Source organism: Arvicanthis niloticus, chromosome 6 (genome assembly GCF_011762505.2).
Source record: "Arvicanthis niloticus isolate mArvNil1 chromosome 6, mArvNil1.pat.X, whole genome shotgun sequence".
Taxonomy (NCBI): domain Eukaryota; kingdom Metazoa; phylum Chordata; class Mammalia; order Rodentia; family Muridae; genus Arvicanthis; species Arvicanthis niloticus.
Window position 1 is genome coordinate 22,978,254 of NC_047663.1, and position 21,260 is coordinate 22,999,513.

Sequence of the window (21,260 nt, forward strand, 5' to 3'; positions counted from 1 at the left end):
AAATAAATAAATAAATAAATAAATAAATAAATAAACAAACCAGAGACCACCCAGTGCTGCTGGTCAAATAGCAAAGCTGTATTTTCCTTTCCGGAGCCCAGGGACATCCCAGGCACAGGCTGGCTTGTTTGGTTTTGAGGTGTGCTGGGATGAAAGGCATCCTGGAAGCGGAAGGCCGGTCATTCATTAATTAATTACGACTGTAATTGAGGGTTTGTTCTGAAGAGCGATTCCTTTGAAATTACTTTCCATCAAACAGCAACAGACACAAAGGAATCAGATATTCAGAGCCCTCTCTGTTTCCTTCCGCAAGGGAGCAGATTTCTTTCAGGACCTGAGATTCTGGTTTGTACTGGTTCTAACCTTGAAGGTCTTTCTTACCCTGGTGTAAGAGACTTTATCTGGAGAGCTGTGTGTGTGTGTGTGTGTGTGTGTGTGTGTGTGTGTGTGTGCATGTGTATGATTAATGTTTGTTTGGTTTTTTTTTTTTTTTAAGAAAATCTATACTACACCAAACAGTCTTATTGTGGACTTTAACTGACCTTTTTTGGGCAAATGAACATTGGAAAATTTCCACCATGAGATTAGAAAGACATCTGAGACTACTGGCTACCCACCTGATGCCCTGGGCCACGCCTCCAGGTTACCACTGAGAGGGAGGCGGTAACTGGCATATTCATGTGGTTCTAAACAACAACAGCCGAGTGTGTTGGCCTCGGGATTGACCAAGAGGAAACACACATTGCACAATGATAGGATCTTGTCGGTACAGTTGTCAGAGAAGGAAACTCCCACAGCAAAGGGCATAAAACCATCCCAAGCAGTCTGAGGCAGCTCAGTCCTGTTAGTGTCAGAGAGCTGAGATAGCCCTGCTCCATACACAGATGGGACCATGAACTCCAGCCAGAGCTTTAATCAGAGCTACTTGGCCTCTGTCCACAGCCTCGGAAGCACCTGGGGGCGGCATGGGAGCTGCCACAGGACCCCGAGCATCCATGGAGGCGCAGGGGGTGTCCGCATCTCCCTTTCCTTCACCACACCAGGTTGTCTGCCTCCTGGAGAATCATGGGGGTCTGGAAGAAACGGTCCCCTGCTAGGCGGAAATGGCAAGGCCACCATGCAGAACCTCAACGATCGCCTGGCCACCTACCTGGAGAAGGTGAGGGCTCTGGAGGAGGCCAACTCAAAGCTAGAAAGCCGCATCCTTCGGTGGCATCAGGAGAGAGAACCCAGCAACAGAAAGGACTATTCCCAATATGAGGAAAATATCAGCCACCTGCAGGAGCAGGTAAGACACTGAGAGACCCTGCAGCGCGCCATGGTACTGCCATACCCAGGGAGGACAGGGGAGGGGGAGCCGGACAGTGTACATGACAACTCCCAGAGCAAATAGCAAAAGAACTTGGCTCAAGTACTGCTCACCTAAATCTTACTGCCATACTTAAGTCTGGAAAATCTGTTTGTAAAAGTAATCTCCTCTCTACAAAGGATGTAGAAACCAGACAGCAAACATTTCAGAATTATCTTTCAGACTATCTTTTTTTTTTAATAGAAAAACTTCCTGGTTTTCTACACCCTTTAAAACATGGGGAAAAAAACAAATATGTATGCCTTAGGAGTGTCAGGCAGTCGGCCACCGTGCAGGTATCACGTAAGATCCAACATCACCAAAGTGATAAGTCTGCTATGTGAGGTGCACCCTCGGTACACAAGGCCCAGGAGAGAATTTGCTTTCAAATCAGATCAGTCCTGCTCCACCTCAGAATCCTGGCGACAGTGTGACTATCAACAAAAAGCTGAGTTCTGCCACGATGTAGATCACGTGGGACAAGCTGTCACACTCCACTGGCAGATATATCGTGATGACATCCCTGGCTATTTTTCTATTTTAGCTGCTAGGAGATTAAGTTGCTCACACTTCTGAGAAAGACATGGTGATAGAGGGGAAAGATGATAAAGTTGGACATTTAAAAATCGGAGAGATGGGCTAGTCTACAGATAGTCTACACTTCCAAAAAATTACATGCTTCTCAACCAAACATCTAAAATGCTCAGCTCCTACCTTTTGGATACAAGTAGAGGCAGGGACAATCATCTCACAGTTGTGTTCTTAAAGCTATAAACCTTCCTTTTGTATGAAGGAGTTCCAGAAAAATCCCTGTGGAAGCATGATTTAACTCCCCTCACCCCCCGGAAAGGAAAGGCCATCGCAAGCTTCCAATATTAATACCATATTATTTCACAATGCTCAGCCATCTTTGCTTGAATGTAGGAAGGACCAATCAAGATAATATAAAATCTGTCCTTGTAATGACCCCTAATTATTGAATAATCGGCCTAATAACCAAGTGCGTAATTGCCTTAACTACAGAGTGCACGGTCGTCTCTGTGAAGAAAACAAGGTGACTCAACATCCTCACGCTGTTTTTCGTTTCATGAAGTTGCTTTGGTTTTAGAATGGAGGGGAAAGATGATGTCTGCAGATGGAGAGCCGGGAGCAAGACTCCCAAAAGAAATACCAGGTTATACCTGCTCCGACAACAGACAGTCCGACCAGAGAGAGAAGTAGGGAGAGGAAGGAAAGGGGAGGAAACAATTATTGAGCACTTCCTGTATGCCAATCAGCGTGGAGGGTGTTGAATCTGTGCGAAGGGCTCTCTGCCACAATGGGACTTACCTGCATTATCTGATGTAATTTTCACAACTCTGTTTGGAAACTCAAGTTCAAAGGGTGGATGTGGGACTTCAGCTCAGGTCTGGTTCAAGCAATCCAACCTCCACCCCGGCATGGTACCATCAAGAGCCTCATACAAAGATGAAATGCAGCAGGTTGACAGGACAGCCCGTAACACACATAGCTCACAACATTCAATTCTCACAGACCTGGGAAGCAAATATTTTTATCCCCAGCTTCCAGACCAGGGGACTGAAACTGGATAATTCTTATACCTGCTTTTCTAAATTCTTTAGAATGGAACTGGGGGTCATGGGAGGCAGGGGTAAGATGGAATCAGCTGTAAGGACAGTCAGCTCTCTCTCCATGGGGCCAGAACCCTGGATTCTCAGGTCAACTAGGTCAAGGTTCGTGTTTTTCTAGACTTGTACTTTAGATGTTTCATCTTCTCTGGTTTGGAAGAGTATCACTCTTGGAGGTTGAGGTTGTCTGTCATTCCTGACTTCTGCCAGGTCCTAAGGGATTCCTCAGTGACCTGGGACTGGCCTCTCCCTGGTCCTGATAAACTACTCTGAGTAAATAGACATTTCACCCTCATTTTGCAATGTTAAATGCTACTCAAAAAGACTGTGAGAAATGAAGTTCAGAAATGAATGTAAACCTTTTGGAACACAGAAATTGGACATAGCAATAGGAATATCATTTCTATATGCATTTACATATTTATGTTTATATGTGTGTGTAACTTGTACATGGAAAGCTGCAAAGGACAGAGGAGCCATTGCACCACCACCAGGAACTGGAGTTACAGGTGGTTGTGAGCCAACTTTTAGGGTCTGGGAACTGAACTCAGGTCCATCGATGATAGGATATATCGATATAGAAACATACATCAATATAGGAATATCGATGAGTCTCAGTATTTGGCATTTGGGAGCCTGGTCAAATTGTCTATTTGCCTCTCCTGAGTAGGAGATTGCACGCCTTGGGGCAAAGATACTCTGCTAATACACCAACTCGATTTTCAAAGAATGAACTCAAGGCCTTGGGGAGAATCAAGATGATTATTACAACATATGGTTTAAAATATATGCCTCATATCTTATTTCTCAATCCACCTGCATCCTCTTATGACTACAAAGGATGCCTCAGAAGTGGTGACTGCGCTACAATAATACCATATTAAGTAGAGCCAAGGAGTGAGAAGAAGTTTCAAATGTGAGATGTGGCTGCAGGAGAGATGGCTCCATGGTCACCGCTCTTGGAGAGGACCTGAGTTCAGTTCCCAGACCCTAAAAGTTGGCTCACAACCACCTGTAACTCTAGTTCCTGGTGGTGGTGCAATGGCCCCTCTGTCCTTTGCAGCTTTCCATGTACAAGTTACACACACACATAAACATAAATATGTAAATGCATATATACACATACATATGTAGATAGGGAAGAGAGAGAGGGTCTCATGTAACCAAGAACGAAGTTGAGCTTACTATGTACCCAAGGATGACCTTGAACTTCTGATCCTTCTACCTTTGCCTCTTCTGCCCTGGGATTGATAGAATGTGCCATCGTGTTCCATTGATGCAGTGCTGGGTATTGAATTCATGCTAGGCAAGCACTCTTCACCCCCAGTCTTACACGTGCTAGATGCCAAGTACACTCCAAGGTCTCATTCTCGTGGACCGTAAGAGTGATGGCGGAGAGAGGGTGGGCTTACACACCTGGTGTGGGCTTCTCAATGGATAAGTGAACACTTTAACTTGGAAAAGCCAAATAAGGTCACAGGGTATTTTGGCTTCTCTGTTTCTGGTGTTCGCACTGCAAGACTGCTCATGAGGAGGCTGTCAGTCAGTCTAGTAGCATGGATGAATACGGTCACTCAGTGAGTCCGGAGCTTTGGGGGCAGAGCTACTTTTATTTTGCATGATCAAGTAATACCAAGAATAAGAAGCCTAGAAGTGAGAAGGCTGGTTTTAAAAACATGCCATAAAGCAGTGCTGTGGACAAGAAGCAAGGAAATACCTGCAGTTTCCACTCTCAGGGCAAAGTTCAATGAACCTTTCCCAGTGCCTGTAGCAGGCCAAGTATGCCTGCAACGTTATCACACTTACTGTCTTCTGACTCTTATAATTGGTCAGTGTCAGTGGTCAGTAACCACTATTATTGTTGTGGATGAAGAAAGAGCCTCCGATGTCCTCACCCAGCAGGCGGGTGACCCCAGCCCTGCTCTTTGAAGTTCAGACCCAGCATACCCCCTACTTGTGAAAGCTGCTATTGTTCATTCACAGAACCAAATTCCAAGTCACTGGTGAAGCTTTAAATAGGACTACGGTTTTAAAAGGTACCTTTGTATTAAGAAAGGGCTTTACCCTAAGGAAAAAAATCCTCTCTAAATAAAGGAATTACCTGTACAAATACAGTGGGAACACCACAGGTTCTGCCTCTCCAGCTGCACTGCAAAAGCTTAAAAGCAGGGACCTCTGAGGTCACCTGTTTCTAGTACAAAACCCTTATTGAACAAATGTCAGGAGGGAGGCACAAGGGAGGAGTGGCTGCCCAACCATGTGGCCTGATCGGGAAGGAAGCCAGGCCAGAGAAACACAACATCTGCACTCTGTAGCAATACTCCGAATGTAACTAGTACTCTACCTTTAGACAATGAGAAATTGACTCTGTTTTCCCAAAGATTGTGGTACACATCAAATGTGAGTCCTTCTCTCTAATCCCAATGTCCTGTATACCCAATTGCTCAAACACCTTCAACAAGTCTTTTCAATGTAAATAAAACCTATGTAAATATCTAGCGAGCCTCTAGCTGAAGGTTTTTATACTGTGGAAACTTCTTAAGCAGCGTCATTTGATGGTAAAGAATTCACTGAGTTTGTGTTTTCATAGCTGTGATCAGGGAATCTTGTCACAAATACATTACAAATGCATCTTCCTGAAGGGTGTGTATGTGGTTCTAGTCTCTATGGGCAAAATAATAACAGTAAGTAGTAGTAACAACAACAACAACAATAATAATTTCCTTATATGAAGACTATCTATATGAAGTATACTTCAAATTAGCTCTCACACTGGAAATATGAATGTGTCACTAGCAAGAATTACATGCGCCTAAGATAATAACCGTGCTTTAGAAAATCTTACCTTGTACTTGCAGTAAGAAAAGACTCAGACTCTGGGGAGATGGTGCAGTGAGGAAGAGCAATTGTTGTAGAAGGGTGAGAACCTCAGTTAGAATCCTCCATATTCGTGTCAAAAGCCAGGAATAAGCACGCAGACCTGTAGCCCAGCACTAGTGGGGAGAAGTGGGGGTGGGGGGTTGCTGGGAGCCAGCTGGGAGCTGCTGGCCTCCATCCTAACTCCAGCTTCAGTGAGAGACCCTGTCTCAAAGGAATAAGGAGGTAAGTGTTAAGAGTGGGGCGCTTGAGGTCCTCCTCTGTCCTTCTGAAGTACATGCATGGGCGTATGCACAAACATGCATAAACGCAAGCACGCACACATGCACACACACACACACACACACACACACACACACACCACTATCTTTAAAAAAGGAAAGAAAAGTCTCATTACCAGATGTTTAGAAGGCCTTTCCTTACTTCACTCTTCTAGTCAATCTCAGCCTTACATAAATCTCAGCCTTTACATAAATCTGGGCTGTTCTCAGCCTTGCTAAGAGAAGGTTCTTATTGTGGTGGCTACTAGTTAGCCGAGACTCGGAACTGTTCAAACTGCTGACAGTAAGCGACTGTGTGTGCCCAGCTATACATGACTCAGCTATATCAACCTGCCCTGCTCTCCAAGGCATTGAGAAACAGCAGGCAGAAAGAATGTAAGAGCCAGAGGATGGGGAGAGGAGTGCTGTGAGATGCTGCTATCTTCAGGCTGTGAGACATGGCTACTGCACACACAAATGCTCACACGCGAACGCACAGCCAGCAGCTAAGATGCCTTCACAGGACCTGCATAAAATCAAGACAGATAAAAAGACCAGTATGGACAGTGCAGGAGTTTGTGAGGCCCTACCCCTAGCTGAGGACCTGCTGGCAACTGGTAACCACTGGAAGAGGGAGAGTTATTTTTCTTTTGGAGGAGGGATGACAACTGGTAGTTGGCTGTTCCCCAGTGCATGGCTCACGCCCATGCATGTACAGACAACACTAATTGGAGTTAGTGGCTTAAATAATAATAGTAATATCAATAATAATGAAGAAACAAGGGGGGAGAAAGTTATATTTTTTAAAAAAAGACAGTGAATGCAACTGCGGACATGGTCTCAATGGTTTTTTTTTTTAAGGTTTATATATTTTATGTATATGAGTACACTGTCACTGTCCTCAGACACACCAGAAGAAGACATCAGATCCCAATGCAGATGGTTGTGAGCCACCATGTGGTTGCTGGTAATTGAACTCAGGACCTTGGGAAGAGTAGTCGGTGCTCTTAACCTCTGAGCCACCTCTCCAGCCCTACGGACATGGTCTTACTGTGTTTTTCACCTAGCACATGTGATTCGAGTCTCATCATTCTGCTGCATAAAGAGAAAGTTGTCTGGGGGCCGGAGAGAGGGTTCAGCACTTAAGAGCACTTACTGCTTTCTTAGAGGACCAGGTTTGGCTCCCAGCACCCACTTCAGGTATCTCTGATTTCCAGTGGCTCCTGTACATATATGGTGCACTAAAGTCATGCTACACACACACACACACACACACACACACAATCCTTTTTTTTTTTTTTAAGGAAAACAGTTTGTCTGTGCTGAAAGTCACTGGTGGGAGAAACCTAGATACAGACATGCAGCTGTCATGGCTGGATCTGTCAACTGGAATAATCCTCTGACCATATTTTACAGATAGTGGATGGAAAAATGGCCAATGCCCACATTGTTGTTCTCATTGACAATGCCAGGATGGCAGTGGATGATTTCAACCTCAAGTAAGTTCCTTCCTCACAGAGTTCCCCAGAGGGAAAGCTCGGCCTGCCATAACCTGCTGCCAAAATCTTGCTATATTATAATTAAAGGGTGGGACAAAAGTCACATGCGATTTAAATAACCCAGGTACACGCCCACATGATAGCCCACATGTGAAGCTTTTAATATGAACCAAGAATTGGGCGCTATTAAGAACTTTGTATTTTAGGTATGGTAATTTTTTTATACTTATTTAGAAAAATATATATGTATTTTCCTTAATTAAAAGGTACTTTGTGATGTTTAGAGTTGAAAATGTCATAACGTCTAGGATTTGCTTTGAACATTTTCAGCAATGACCAATGTGAATTGGTGTACACTTGTAACCTCAGCTTTGGGGCAGCAGAAGCAGTAGAATCATGTGTTTAAGAGTAGCCTGGGGTATTTATTTAGTTCAAGAGCAGTCTGGGATTTAATAGCAAGATATTATCTAAAAAATAAGTAACCAACAACCACAAAGGAAAAAAACATTTTTTCATCAATGTATATAGATGAAACACATATGCAAGGTATTTATGGGTAGTAAAGCTAGGTGATGGATATCGGGCTGCATGTGTCCTACTCTGTGCTCTACTTAAAAATTGGCACTGAGTCACCACCACAGACAAGCATAGCATGAAACAATGTGCTATACCTGTGTATATCTATATACACATATACCTCTGTATATGTCCTGATTCAATGTATTGATGTGCTTAGGATGTCCTGTATGTATCAGTCAGTCACTCAAAAATAAGAGCATCCCCTCTAAACCCCAGTGGACCCTGGCAAAGCCTGTGGCCTTCCAACAACAAGATGCTCTTCCCCTCTCTCACCAAAGGTTTGAAAATGAACACTCATTAAAGAAAGACTTGGAAATTGAAGTTGAGGGCCTCCGAAAGACCTTGGATGATCTGACCATTGTCACGACAGACCTGGAACAGGAGGTGGAGGGAATGAGGAAAGAGCTCATCCTCATGAAGAAGCGCCATGAGCAGGTGAGGCTGCCCTGGGCTCCCGGGAACCCTCGCTGCTCCTAGCCTCTCAGTGCAGTGTGACCCCATAGTAACAGAAGGGACCACTGCCTGAGTGCCAGGTTCCTCATAAGGAACTACAGAAACATCTACGTTTTTCAGTTTGAAGTTATCTTCTTAGATGCTAAACAAAACCACCAGGTAGGATCATAATTAGCAGTGATTGGCAAAAATAGTGGTAATTAATAATCTGTTATCGCATGCTGGTTACCTAGACTCGTTAGGATAATACTGTGAGAAGCAGGACACTCTAAGGAAGTGTGGTCATTCCAGAACTTGGGAGGCAGAGACCAGATCTGCAGAGCAAGCTGGCTAGCCAAGAGCAATCAAGTCAGTGAGCTCCAGGTTCAGCAAGTGATCCTACCTCAATAAAATAAAAAAGTAGAGAGTAATAAGGAAAATACCATCAACTTTGAGCCACACATGTACATGCAAACATACAAGGATACATACACACGTGCATGCATGCTACACACATAGAAATAGTAAGTGGGGTTGGGAATAAGTTTCAGTCAATAAAGTGTTTGCTGCAGAAGCTAAGGACATTAATTCAAACCCCCCAGCACACTCATAAAACCCCCTGGTGTGGTGGCATGCAACCCAACACTAAAGGAAGCAGAGATGGAGGATGGGGGGATGCCTGGGGCTCACTGGGCAGCTGGTATTGCCAGACTGGAGACTTCTATGTTCAGTGAAAAACTCTCCCTCCACTCTCTCTCCTTCTCCCTCCCCTCCCCTCATCTACCCCTTCCCTGTCCCTCTCCTCCTCTCTCTTTTCCCCACCCCCTTTCCCTCTCCCTCTCTCTTCTCCCTCTCCCCTGTCTCTTTCTCCCTCTTTCTCCTCAGTCCATCTCCCTGTCTTGCTTCTCTCCGTCCTTCAAGAAGTGTAAAGCCCCTCATGTTCCCTGAGTGTGCTGTGTCTCATTGTTATGACTGTGACAGAAACATCTTTAGGGAGGGGAAATTCATTTGGGCTGAGAGTCTTGGGGGCTACTTGACCATGCACTTGAGCAGTGTGTTACAGCATCAGAAGTATAGGGAAAATAGCTTCTTCACTTCTTAGCTACAAGAGATAGACAAACAGGAAGGGGCCAGGGATAAGATCTCTCCAAGGACCCAAACACAGGAGCTTACCAGCAAAGTCCCAAATCTCCTAAAGCTTTCTGAACCAATATAGAAAATTCTAGTAGCTGAGGACCAAGCCCACAGCTCATGGCCCTTTTGGAGAGACATTTTATACCCAAACACGTGTTATGTTGGTCTGTATTTTGTAAAGTTTTGGAGAAAATGAACATGATGTCTAGTCAATTTGTAAAACTATGGAATTGCCCCGCCACTGAGAGTGGCAACCACATAAATAGAACCATTTGCCAGAGCCAATTAACACAACAATCCAGCCTTCGGATTGTCACAGGACACTTGGTTTTCTTTCTCTGTCACTAAACAGGAAATGGAGGAGAGTCACTTGCCAAGCGACTTCAAGGTCAGTGTGAAGGTGGACACGACTCCAGGGGAAGATCTGATTAAAGTCTTGGAAGATATGAGGCAGGAATACGAGTTAATAATAAAGAAGAAACATCAAGAGTTGGACACCTGGTTTAGAGAGCAGGTAAAGAAAGGTGACCAGACATCCCGATTCCTCTCTTGCCACATGTCACAACACTGATGCCCTGCTTATGCTTGCTCCACAGTCAGCTGCCATGGCCCAGGAGGTGGCCAATCCAGTGCCTGTACAGGGCAACCAAAGTGATATCCATGAGCTGAGGCGAACATTCCAGGCCCTGGAGATTGACCTGCAGGCCCAGCACAACAGGGTGAGTTGAGCTAGGAGAATCCTGGACCTTGTACAGTCTCCTCCACAGGGCTTTCCTTGACCTTGTCACCTGACCCCAGCTCCCTAGTCCCCTTTGGACTCCTCTCACTGTCCACTTTACATTCAAAATGTTCATATTGAGAACGAGAAGAAATGTATAAAAGACATAACTATATTTTGGCTGAGTAACCCTTTATATCCAATGCTATTGATGGTCAAATTATGCTTTCCTGGTGGGTGTTAACCTTCTCATTCTAACAAAAAGGAAACCAAAGCTCCAGGCAGCTAACAAATTTAGCAAAGGTCACACAACTTGTGAGTTGGTGGTGGTAAGGCCTTGTGATTTCAGAGTGGGGGGATGCTAGACAGCCCCCCATCCCTATATATATTGTCTATCAGTCCGCACCCCACTTATAACCAGTATGTTCTCCAAACTCCAATAAAAAGAAATTCAGGCATGATAAGTAGCAAATTTAGCTGTGCAGACTCCAGTGTACTTCTCTGTTCACTCTGCATGCGACATGTCACACATCACATGTCACATGTTACTACCCTGCATATGTTCTTGAGTGTAAGCCATTTCTATTTTCACTGCAGTTTGATAAGATGCTTTGTGTAAGTGCTGTTTCCAAAACTCATGCCGTGCAACATATCACTTGATCCCCTTCATATCTACTGAGCCTCCTGATCATCATCAACATAGCTCCTGAGAGATGCTTTACCCTGCATTTTGAATAAGCATAATTAGTTCTTTTTTTTTCTTTTGCAAAAACCATATGGTAAATAATCTTGTTTTGTAAATTAATGATAGTGAGCTCAGATATTAAAATGTGCACTGTCAGCCAGGCATGGGGTTGCATGTCTACAACCCCAGCACTTGGGAGGTTGCAGAAGAAAGATCACTAATTCGACACTATCCCAGGCTGTGTAGTGAGGACCCTGTCTCCCATAAAAATATACGTTGTCAAGGTGGCAGTCATGATCATGGTACAATGCTCTGCGGGATTTCAACCATTCTGTTTCACAAGAGTCCTGAGGTCAATATGGCTCTGATACCTGTGTTCCCCCTCTGGCACTATGCACAGCACTGAGAATTTAGTGATGAACACTGAGGATCTAAACCATAATTCTGCAAATCATCTAACTGTATGTATGTTGGGCGGGAAAGACTGCATGGGAGAAAGGGAGACATGGCAGAATAAAGAGCTGCCGCCTTAAACACTGTGAGCACCAGACAGCTGAGGAAAGGTCTGAGGGAGATGAGGAGGTGCTTTATGTGGCTACAGGTTGGAGAGGAGTGGGGATCTGCAAGTGGAGGGAGTGGCAAGTGTAAAAGCCACGAGGCACAAATGTGTTCTTGCAGCATCTGGGAACAAAGATAAAGAAAGGGGAGAAAGGGAGAGAAAAGAAGGGCAGGGAGGGAAGAGGAAGGGAAGGGAGACAATGGGTCAGGTCACAATGGATCCAGACAGTGTGGGATTCTGTAGGCTACCTTGGAGGAATTTGGAGTAACCAGTGTAGCCAGATCCTTGAGGAAGTATCTACTGTCTGCGCAGGGAAACACAGAAGCTGGATGGTGGCTGAGAGTGAGATTTAAGGCAGAAAATCAAGGTAGGGTCATCTAGGAGAAAGGACAGTAATGAAGGCAGGGGGTGGGGGAGGTGATGGCAACGGACATCGGAGGTCTTAGGTACCGGAACGTAGATCAAGTCCATGATTGGAAACAAGGATGAGTGACCGTTGCTGTGCTCTCCAGATGGCTTCCATTCCTCAGTGAGATGAGGCCTGAGAGAGGAAATGAGTGTAAGGATAAAGGGGAAGGAAGGAAACAGGCCTCTGGGAGAATGAGAGGATGCGTGCACCAGAGGAACATGGGTTGATAGCCAGACAGCAGTAATGAGAGCCCACTGAAAACTAAGCAGCCATTCAAGGGTGGGTAGCTAATACGATTATGATTTTTCTCCTTGAAATTAAAGTTCTACAGAAAAGCAGGTGGTGAGTCTGTAGCAAGGGCTTGATCTCAACCCTACCTGAGATACTTTATTTTCAAGTTTCAGAATTTTCCTCAAAAATGGCAGCCTGTCACTATTGGCTATCAGAGACTATCACTCACAACCTAGACTAGATTTACCAAATGACTGGACACTTGGTTATCATTTGAATTTAAGATCAACATCTAAGTTATTTTCACGCATATAGGAATGTCTGATGTAATGGTGTGATAATGGTTATGGACATACTTATCCTTAAAAAGTTACTCACTACTCATCTTGAATTCAAGTGTGATCACATAAAACCATGCATCCGCTATTGCACATAACGTCACTCCATCAGACCATTCTCTAAGGATGCACCCCTTTCCCTCCTGGAATTTTCCCTCTAACCAGAGATTAAATGGAAACATTAGGAATGGTTCAAACTCAGGAAGCTCCTGTCTGATCCCCAATGTGTAAAGTAAAATATCAGGGCTGGGGATACAGTGGTGTTGTCAAGAGCTTCCTGACACAATGGCTTCATGCCAAAAATGGCATCAGAAGGCCCAGCACTGACCCCCAAGTCCCAATCCTGTAAGTCAGCCTGTCTCTCCCCAGCATTACCCACAATGCCTTGCAGAGAAGTCAGAGTAAGTTAACAGTGAGCAAGCTCATGCTGCCGAAGCCCGCAGCAGACTAATGAATGGGCTATCGTTCTCTCTTTCAGAAATCTGCTTTGGAAAACATGTTAACAGAGACCCAGGCTCGGTACTCCTGCCGTCTCCAGGACATGCAGCAGATCATCTCCCACTATGAGGAGGAGCTGTTACAACTCCGCCAAGACCTGGAGCGTCAGAACAACGAACACAAGGTGCTGCTGGGCATCAAAACCCACCTGGAGAACGAAATCGCCACCTACCGCCGGCTCCTGGAGGGAGACGCTGAAGGGTGAGGCAGGAGCAGCTGGATCATGCTGGACATGATGCTCCCATGCATGGAGGTGTCACCAGGGTCTCAGCCACAGTGGCTCTAGAGAGAAAAAAACACTAATTTTCTCTAGAAAATTCCTGTATCCAGCCTTTGATTAAGTCTGAGCTGAAAGGCTGGTTCTCCCTGGATGTGAATGAAGGTTTGCTCTCAAAACAGCTAAATGGTTCAAAGCAGAGATGCGGGGAGGACGAACAGGTGTGACTGTTGTGTTTCTCCAGTAGAGTGCACTCACCTCGAGTTCAAAAAATAAAAACAAAAGGCAGGGGAAAGGTTTTAGACTAACAGCAGAGAAAGATTCCCTAAAAGAGTCAAGATTTTCAAACTGATATTTCTGACCATCCCTGAAATCATAGCTAGCCATTACAAGTCCACGTGTGTCCTCTGGTTCCCCTCCCCCCACAAAAAAAAAGGGGGGGTCAGAAAGCTTTTTCAAAATACATGAATAAAAATGTGGTTGGAACAAACTATGCCCAGTTTGAGGAGCTCAGAAACCCCAGACTTGAGACACAAACTCTGGAAAGGATATTAGTGACTGCAGGGAGCTGGAGGGAGGAACAGGAAGACTTGGGAGAATTCTCCTGACGTCAGGGATTCTGGGAGGTGGCCCTCTCTCTTTTGGGATCCAGTTGTCCCCACAACCTCATGATCTTGAATCTGTCAGGTTCAATTATCCGCCCTAAAGAGCTGAAAAGTAACAAGCAAGCAAAGAAGAACCAAAGGAAGGGCTGATTGTTGCTAACTTGACTTTCTTTCTTTCTTTCTTTCTTTCTCTCTCTCTCTCTCTCTCTCTCTCTCTCTCTCTCTCTCTCTTCTTTTGTCTTCATAGGACTATGGATGGATCTGAGTCAAGACTAAAAGGTAAAGGAGAATCTGTCTCATTGTCCATCTCTCACTACTGTTTTAGCTAATTGGCCTGTCTACCCACTTCATATTAGTCATAATTCATACTCGGGTCCCAAACGTCCTCAGCTCAGTGTTTATTTTACTCCCAGACGGCCAGAAATTTTCAATTAATTTAACAAACTAGGCACCACAGAGCAAAGTGGGCCCTGGTTATTTTAACAGAAAAATGCTAAATGTTTCTTATTTTAAAAGCTCAGGAATAAGTGAATTAGAGCTTCGGAGTGGGGTTTTTTTCTTACATATTTTCATGTACATGATAAGACATTTTGAGGATGGAACCCAACACTAAACATGAAATTTAGTTATGTACATACATGTGGCCTATAGACAGACCACATTGATTCTATATAGAATATTTATATTTTATATATATGTGTGTATATTTATTATTTATTATATAATATTTATTATTACATATAATATTTATTGAATGAAGTAAAGTCTTGCCACGTATAATGTTCCCCCATAGCATCATGACACTGTTCCAAAAGCTTGAGAAGTTGGAGCATTTGGGACATTCGAATTTTAAATAAGGGAAACTCAGCTTGCATATGTAAACTCTTTGCAAGAAGGACATAGATTGAAGTGGTGATTGTTAGAATTCTCTCTCTCTCTTGAATAATGAATTCTGTTAACTAGACCCCTAAGACATTATATCACGTCAGTTCCCAAGCCTGGCTATGTTGAGCAGTAGGGGTGTCCATGAGATTTGAGTAGGGAGTCAGGATGTGTTGTGAGGCCAGGTGAGGTTGGGACTGTGACACAATGTATCCTTCTCTTGAACAGGCAGAGTGTCTAACAGTATGCTAAAAACAAAGCAAGCACTATGTAGTGGAACTTAAGGGACAGGAAAGAGAAACAAACAACCAAAGGTTTTACTTTGTTCAACTCAATATTCTCACATCTGTGACCTGAGAACCATATTTTCTTGGATTACCATGAACATATGACAGAAAAGCTTAGCACAGATCAGCATGGATTATGCATTAATTTTTCATTAGATGTTTTAATAAAATTATTCTAAGGCATTAGAGAGATTCTGCGAACCTGAGATGAGCTAACCATTTCAGAGCATCTGTTCTAACTGCCCTGTTTCTGAAAAGATTGGACAGAGGCCACAAAACCGCTTCTTAGCTATGTCCAGGGGTGGGAACCCCAATACTTGATGTACAATCTACAGTGTACTGACAAGAGGCTTGATTTTTTACAATTCCCCTTGTACATTTATTAATGGTTTCCATTCTTCCCTGTGGCCCAGAACCAGTTTATTGATGTGTCAGCAAAGCACTTATTCAAATCAGGGATGATGTCTTTGAGGACAGTGAACATCCCTGGCTTCTCACTCATCCTTGCCATGTTTCTAGAACGTAAAACAAGATGTCCTGAATGGCACGTAGTGCTCTGTAAAAGCAGTCTGTAGTGAAGAGCCACAGAATCCGAGTAGAAAGCGCTCCTCAAGAGCTGTGGCCAGAGATCAGCTTCTGGACCAGGCTCCAGGTCTCCAGAAAGCAGCATTGTTCAGAGATCTCTGCTTTCCACAGGAAGCAGGGATTTCCTCCGAGGTCAGGCCCTTCATCCTTTGGCAGAGCCCACCATATAGCTTGGTGAGAATTTTACAAGACATAGAAAACCTGCAGGGGCTGGGAGCAGGGATTTGAACATGAGCTTGGCGTAGATGATGAGAGAAGCCCAACAGTGACCTCTCCCATGTTCTTTCCCTCAGGATCTGCAGCTTCAACGATCAAAGCCATCACTCAAGAGAGCGTCAATGGAAGAATAGTTCTTTCTCAAGTGAATGAGATCCAAAAGCATATGTGAGGCCACAAAGTCTCTGCCTGTTGTAAAAAAAAAAAAAAAATCACATCCCCCTATGGAAAGTCCTTGCCTCGACTCTAATGGGTGAGTCTCGACAGAAATCCTTGGAGTTTTCGGATTCATAAACTTTTCTTCTCTATAATGGTCTCACAGAACTTCCCATGATGCTCTTAATATATTGTTGAAATTTTTGAGTGAAAGAAGTTTATAAATTAAAGCTCTACTCTCCTTCTCTCATGGTACAGTGTCTGGGGCCCATCGATGTGCATTTGGTTTGCAGCCAATAAACCTCCATAGAGGTGGCATCCTGTCTTTTCCTATGTCATCAGGCAGGGAAGGGCCTCGAGGTCTTCCTACTGAGATATTTGTGGAGCATTTTCATGAAAGATCCAGAGGGATCTTCAAACACCACATGTCCCCAGTAGCCCAAAGCACTTGGCAAAAGGGTCATCCTGACGCTATGCAACCAGGGATAAGGTGTGGTTCTTAAGGCTCTCTAGACCCTTCAAGCAGAAAAAGGGGAACATATAGAGAAAGGAAACTTCTCTAAGGTGGAGATATATATATATATATATATATATATATATATATATATATATATGAATGAAAGTAGCTAAGCACATAGACATAAGCTCAAATTAAGAAATGAGTTGGGCCAGGCAGTGGTGGCGCATGCTTTTAATCCCAGTGCTTAGGAGGCAGAGGCAGGTGGATTTATGAGTTCGAGGCTAGCCTGGTCTACAGAGTGAATTCCAGGACAGCCAGGACTACACAGAGAAACCCTGCCTAGAAAACAAAACAAAACAAAACAAAAAAAAAAAAAAAAAAAAAAAAAAAAAAAAGGAGTTGGGGTGGATTTCATTAAACAGGAAAGCTAAGACCCAAGTTGTCAATTCCAGGAGCCACATGTGGTGGCCAACTGGTGGCTAACCTACTGGGATGATGACCTCTGTCCCCTCAAGAGGAGGCTGTCGTCTCAGGTTCTAGGAGACTAAGCCATTGTTGTATGGCTGGTTCTGAGTGGCTTTACTGGGGGAAAAGAGCAAGAAGGCCATGTGTCTGTGAATATGTCATCAGAATATGGGAGTGTGGAATGATAGGACATTCAGCAGCTTAAGAGACAAACATGGGATAGGCATATGCCAATTTTATAAACAAATTATCTGATGCCCAAAAAGGGTGTTTACCAGGCTGATGCTGCTGGATGGGGGGTCTATGTCTCATGGCCCCTCCATGGTGCTGGGTGGGGGTCTATATCTCATGGTCCTTCCATGGTGCTGGGTGGGGGTCTATGTCTCATGGTCCCTCCATGGTGCTAGATGTGGGGGGGGGTCTATGTCTCATGGTCCTTCCATGGTGCTGGGTGGGGGTCTATGTCTCATGGTCCCTCCATGGTGTTGGGTGGGGGGGTCTATGTCTCATGGTCCTTCCATGGTGCTGGGTGGGGGTCTATGTCTCATGGTCCCTCCATGGTGCTGGGTGGGGGTCTATGTCTCATGGTCCTTCCATGGTGCTGGGTGGGGGTCTATGTCTCATGGTCCCTCCATGGTGCTAGATGGGGGGGGGGGGTCTATGTCTCATGGTCCTTCCATGGTGCTGGGTGGGGGTCTATGTCTCATGGTCCCTCCATGGTGTTGGGTGGGGGGTCTATGTCTCATGGTCCTTCCATGGTGCTGGGTGGGGGTCTATGTCTCATGGTCCCTCCATGGTGCTAGATGGGGGGGGGTCTATGTCTCATGGTCCTTCCATGGTGCTGGGTGGGGGTCTATGTCTCATGGTCCCTCCATGGTGTTGGGTGGGGGGTCTATGTCTCATGGTCCTTCCATGGTGCTGGGTGGGGGTCTATGTCTCATGGTCCTTCCATGGTGCTGGGTGGGGGTCTATGTCTCATGGTCCCTCCATGGTGCTAGATGGGGGGGGTCTATGTCTCATGGTCCTTCCATGGTGCTGGGTGGGGGTCTATGTCTCATGGTCCCTCCATGGTGCTAGATGGGGGGGGTCTATGTCTCATGGTCCTTCCATGGTGCTGGGTGGGGGTCTATGTCTCATGGTCCCTCCATGGTGCTAGATGGGGGGGGGGTCTATGTCTCATGGTCCTTCCATGGTGCTGGGTGGGGGTCTATGTCTCATGGTCCCTCCATGGTGCTAGATGGGGGGGGGTCTATGTCTCATGGTCCTTCCATGGTGCTGGGTGGGGGTCTATGTCTCATGGTCCCTCCATGGTGCTAGATGGGGGGGGTCTATGTCTCATGGTCCTTCCATGGTGCTCGGTGGGGGTCTATGTCTCATGGTCCCTCCATGGTGTTGGGTGGGGGGTCTATGTCTCATGGTCCTTCCATGGTGCTCGGTGGGGGTCTATGTCTCATGGTCCCTCCATGGTGTTGGGTGGGGGGTCTATGTCTCATGGTCCTTCCATGGTGCTGGGTGGGGGTCTATGTCTCATGGTCCCTCCAGAAGCTGATAAACTAAAGAAGAATGTGGCTGAGACCCTTTCCCATCTGCCACATTTGCAGAATCCCATTTCTATAATTTCTTTCATACTCTTTTTTGTTTTTTTTTTTTTAATGTGTATGATAGTTTGATCTTCACATGTCTGTGTGTCTCGAGCATACAGTGCCTGAGGAGGCCAGAAGGGTGTCAGCTCTCCCAGAACTGCAGTTACAGATGGTTGTGAGCCGCCATGTGGGTGTTGAGAACTGAGCCAGGGTCCTCTGGAAAATTCAGCCAGTGATCTCAGCCACCGAGTCATCCCTCCAGCCCTTCATAGTCTCTTTGAAAGGATTACTTTTGATGATTTCTAAACTGAGAATCTATTAAAAATATATTTTTTCTCTTTAAGGCAACAATTGGTGTTTCTGATCTCTAATTCCCCAAAAATAGAAAAACATTTAACCATCTACATTGAAAAAAAATAACAACAACAACAAAAAAAGGGTTGGCCACTAGGAATAAAAAAAAAAAAATAGAGAGAGAGAGAGATTTAACTAAATCCTATGAATCCAGGTATAAATTTTTAGGTTTACATTTATGATTTAACTGTTTTCAAAGAAGGCTGAAAGATAGCAAATACACAGACCTCTCCAAATGACTTCCCTCTGTTCTGTATATATCCATGATGAAATTATTTTGGTGTGAGAACAAGTCTACACTAGAGGTAATTAATTATTTCTTACTATTTCATTCCACTAAGATAATCAATTTATGCTAACAAGGCACAGATCTCCAGTGGTTACTTCTTTATTTTAGCACCCACTCATTCTGCTACTCCAGGCATTCTTAAAATATAAAAAATGTCTGCAAAACATTCCAGCCATCTATTTTCTTGCCATTGGGGTCTGTATACACAGATTCAGCTATCCACACATAAAAATTGTTTGAAAAACAGGGATAGACTTTTTCTTTGCCACAATACCTTGAATAATAGTATACAACAATTTGCCTTGTGTTCAACCGTATAAGTAATACGGAGCTGGCTTAAAGAGTATGGGGTTATATAAAAATGCTGTGATAATATATATGGTGATGAGTATCCATGGATTTTGGTGATCTTCCCTGACCCAGTCTTCTTCAAACACCAAGGGACCACCGTACATGTTCTTCTCAAGATGAAGTTGGAACGTCCCTCAAGATAATCCTGGGAGAAGTTCAGGGTATAACTCAGTGCTCTAGTGTCTGCATCTCACATCCAAGGCCATGAGTTCAAACCCCAACACCAACAGGAGAAGAACTCCTGTAAAAAAAAAAAAAAAAAAAGGCACATGGCAAGTCAGAGTAAAACTTATAAAACCCAAGCTCAGAAAATAACCTTATAATCACAATTTATACCTGATTTGAAAACTGTAAATAATCTTCACATAGTGATCTAAAATCTAATTCATTTTAACACCATGAGTTAAAGGAGCTAGTGTATCCCAGTTTTCCCAGAAAACTCCCCAATCCCGAGCAAATGGGATGGATAGTCACCCATCAGTAAAGAATTGCCTGTCTTTCATGAAGAGGCAAGTAGAGAAAAACTAAACCATATGAATAAATATACTTATTTATTTAAATTGACAATTGCATGAGTTTGGATTCCAAGTCCCATTGACTAACCTTTATCCTGAATTTAAATCTGTCCAAAGTTTCTTTCAAAATACCCATTACAAATCGATTAATTCTTGTGTATCAAGGCAAGCTGTCAGCTAGAGAAGTTTCTGTTTACATTTGGATTGGACAAACACACACCCAAGTCACATGAACTCCTGCTTTCATTCCAGAAACACTTGGAATAAAGGCAGTTATTATGCTGGTGAACAAACAGGTACCTAACCCAGAGGTTCGGGAAAGGCTATTTTGAAATTTAACATTTATATTATCCTATAAGTATCATAAAATGGTTGAGTAAATCCATTTGATATTGCTCAATCAAAAAAAAAACACACGCCTATATATCTCCCATATTATTTTTTTACCCTGTCGATAATGTACGAAACTGGCAACTAAATTTCACACAAAATGTTAACAGAGTGTGGTGGCACATGCCTTAAATATCAGTGTTTAGAAGGCTGAAGCAAGAGGACCACAAACATGAGGCCATCTGGGCTACATAATGAAACTCCACTTCGAATCATTATACAATTTCATTGGTCAGGAATGCAGCAACCATATTCCGAAAGAAGTTGCCCTAAAGTCAAGGGGGGGAAGAACTCCGATTATGGAAGCTAGAGTTTGACGCAAGAGCCCTAGGCAGCTACTTTAGCTCTGGGCTCCCCAGGGTGGCTGTGCTTGGGCTTTCCCAAGGAGATTTGAAAATCCTAATGCTTGGTGACCATTCTGAACCATCTAAATCAAGATCTGGGACAGGTAGACTCAGGCTTCAGTATCTTTCCCACAGTTCCACGTGATCGTAATGTCCAGACAGATGGGTAATCCTGCTGCTGTCTTAACGACTTCAGGAAAGTGCAGTTTTGTTTTACCTAGTACATGTTCCATATCCTGAATTTATAATAAGCTCCAGCCAGGTTAGCAACAACCTTCTTCGGGTCACTTTCAAAGGCTTGTGGTTCTGTTTCTATTGACAAAGTTCAAGGGAATAACTTCCAGAAAAACACTGCCCAAAAAAAAA

General features: G+C 44.2%; 1 protein-coding gene across 1 annotated transcript; it reads left to right on the forward strand.

The window, feature by feature from the left end:
* Positions 1 to 816: 816 nt before the first annotated feature.
* On the forward strand, positions 817 to 16,388 carry Krt23 (keratin 23). Its single transcript, XM_034506172.2, has 8 exons — positions 817 to 1,288; positions 7,530 to 7,612; positions 8,470 to 8,626; positions 10,110 to 10,271; positions 10,354 to 10,476; positions 13,176 to 13,396; positions 14,265 to 14,296; positions 16,065 to 16,388. The coding sequence occupies exons 1-8, from the start codon at positions 893 to 895 to the stop codon at positions 16,157 to 16,159; spliced, it is 1,269 nt and encodes a 422-aa protein (XP_034362063.1). The 5' UTR covers positions 817 to 892; the 3' UTR covers positions 16,160 to 16,388.
* The last annotated feature ends 4,872 nt before the right edge of the window (positions 16,389 to 21,260 follow it).

What these genes read in the sequence shown, in the direction of transcription:
- Krt23 (XM_034506172.2), top strand. Translation starts at nt 893, where the DNA reads ATGAACTCCAGCCAGAGCTTTAATCAGAGCTACTTGGCCTCTGTCCAC. An exon ending in TGAAGAAGCGCCATGAGCAG is followed by an intron (nt 8,627 to 10,109) that starts GTGAGGCTGCCC and finishes GTCACTAAACAG; the next exon opens with GAAATGGAGGAGAGTCACTT. An exon ending in CTGGAGGGAGACGCTGAAGG is followed by an intron (nt 13,397 to 14,264) that starts GTGAGGCAGGAG and finishes TTGTCTTCATAG; the next exon opens with GACTATGGATGGATCTGAGT.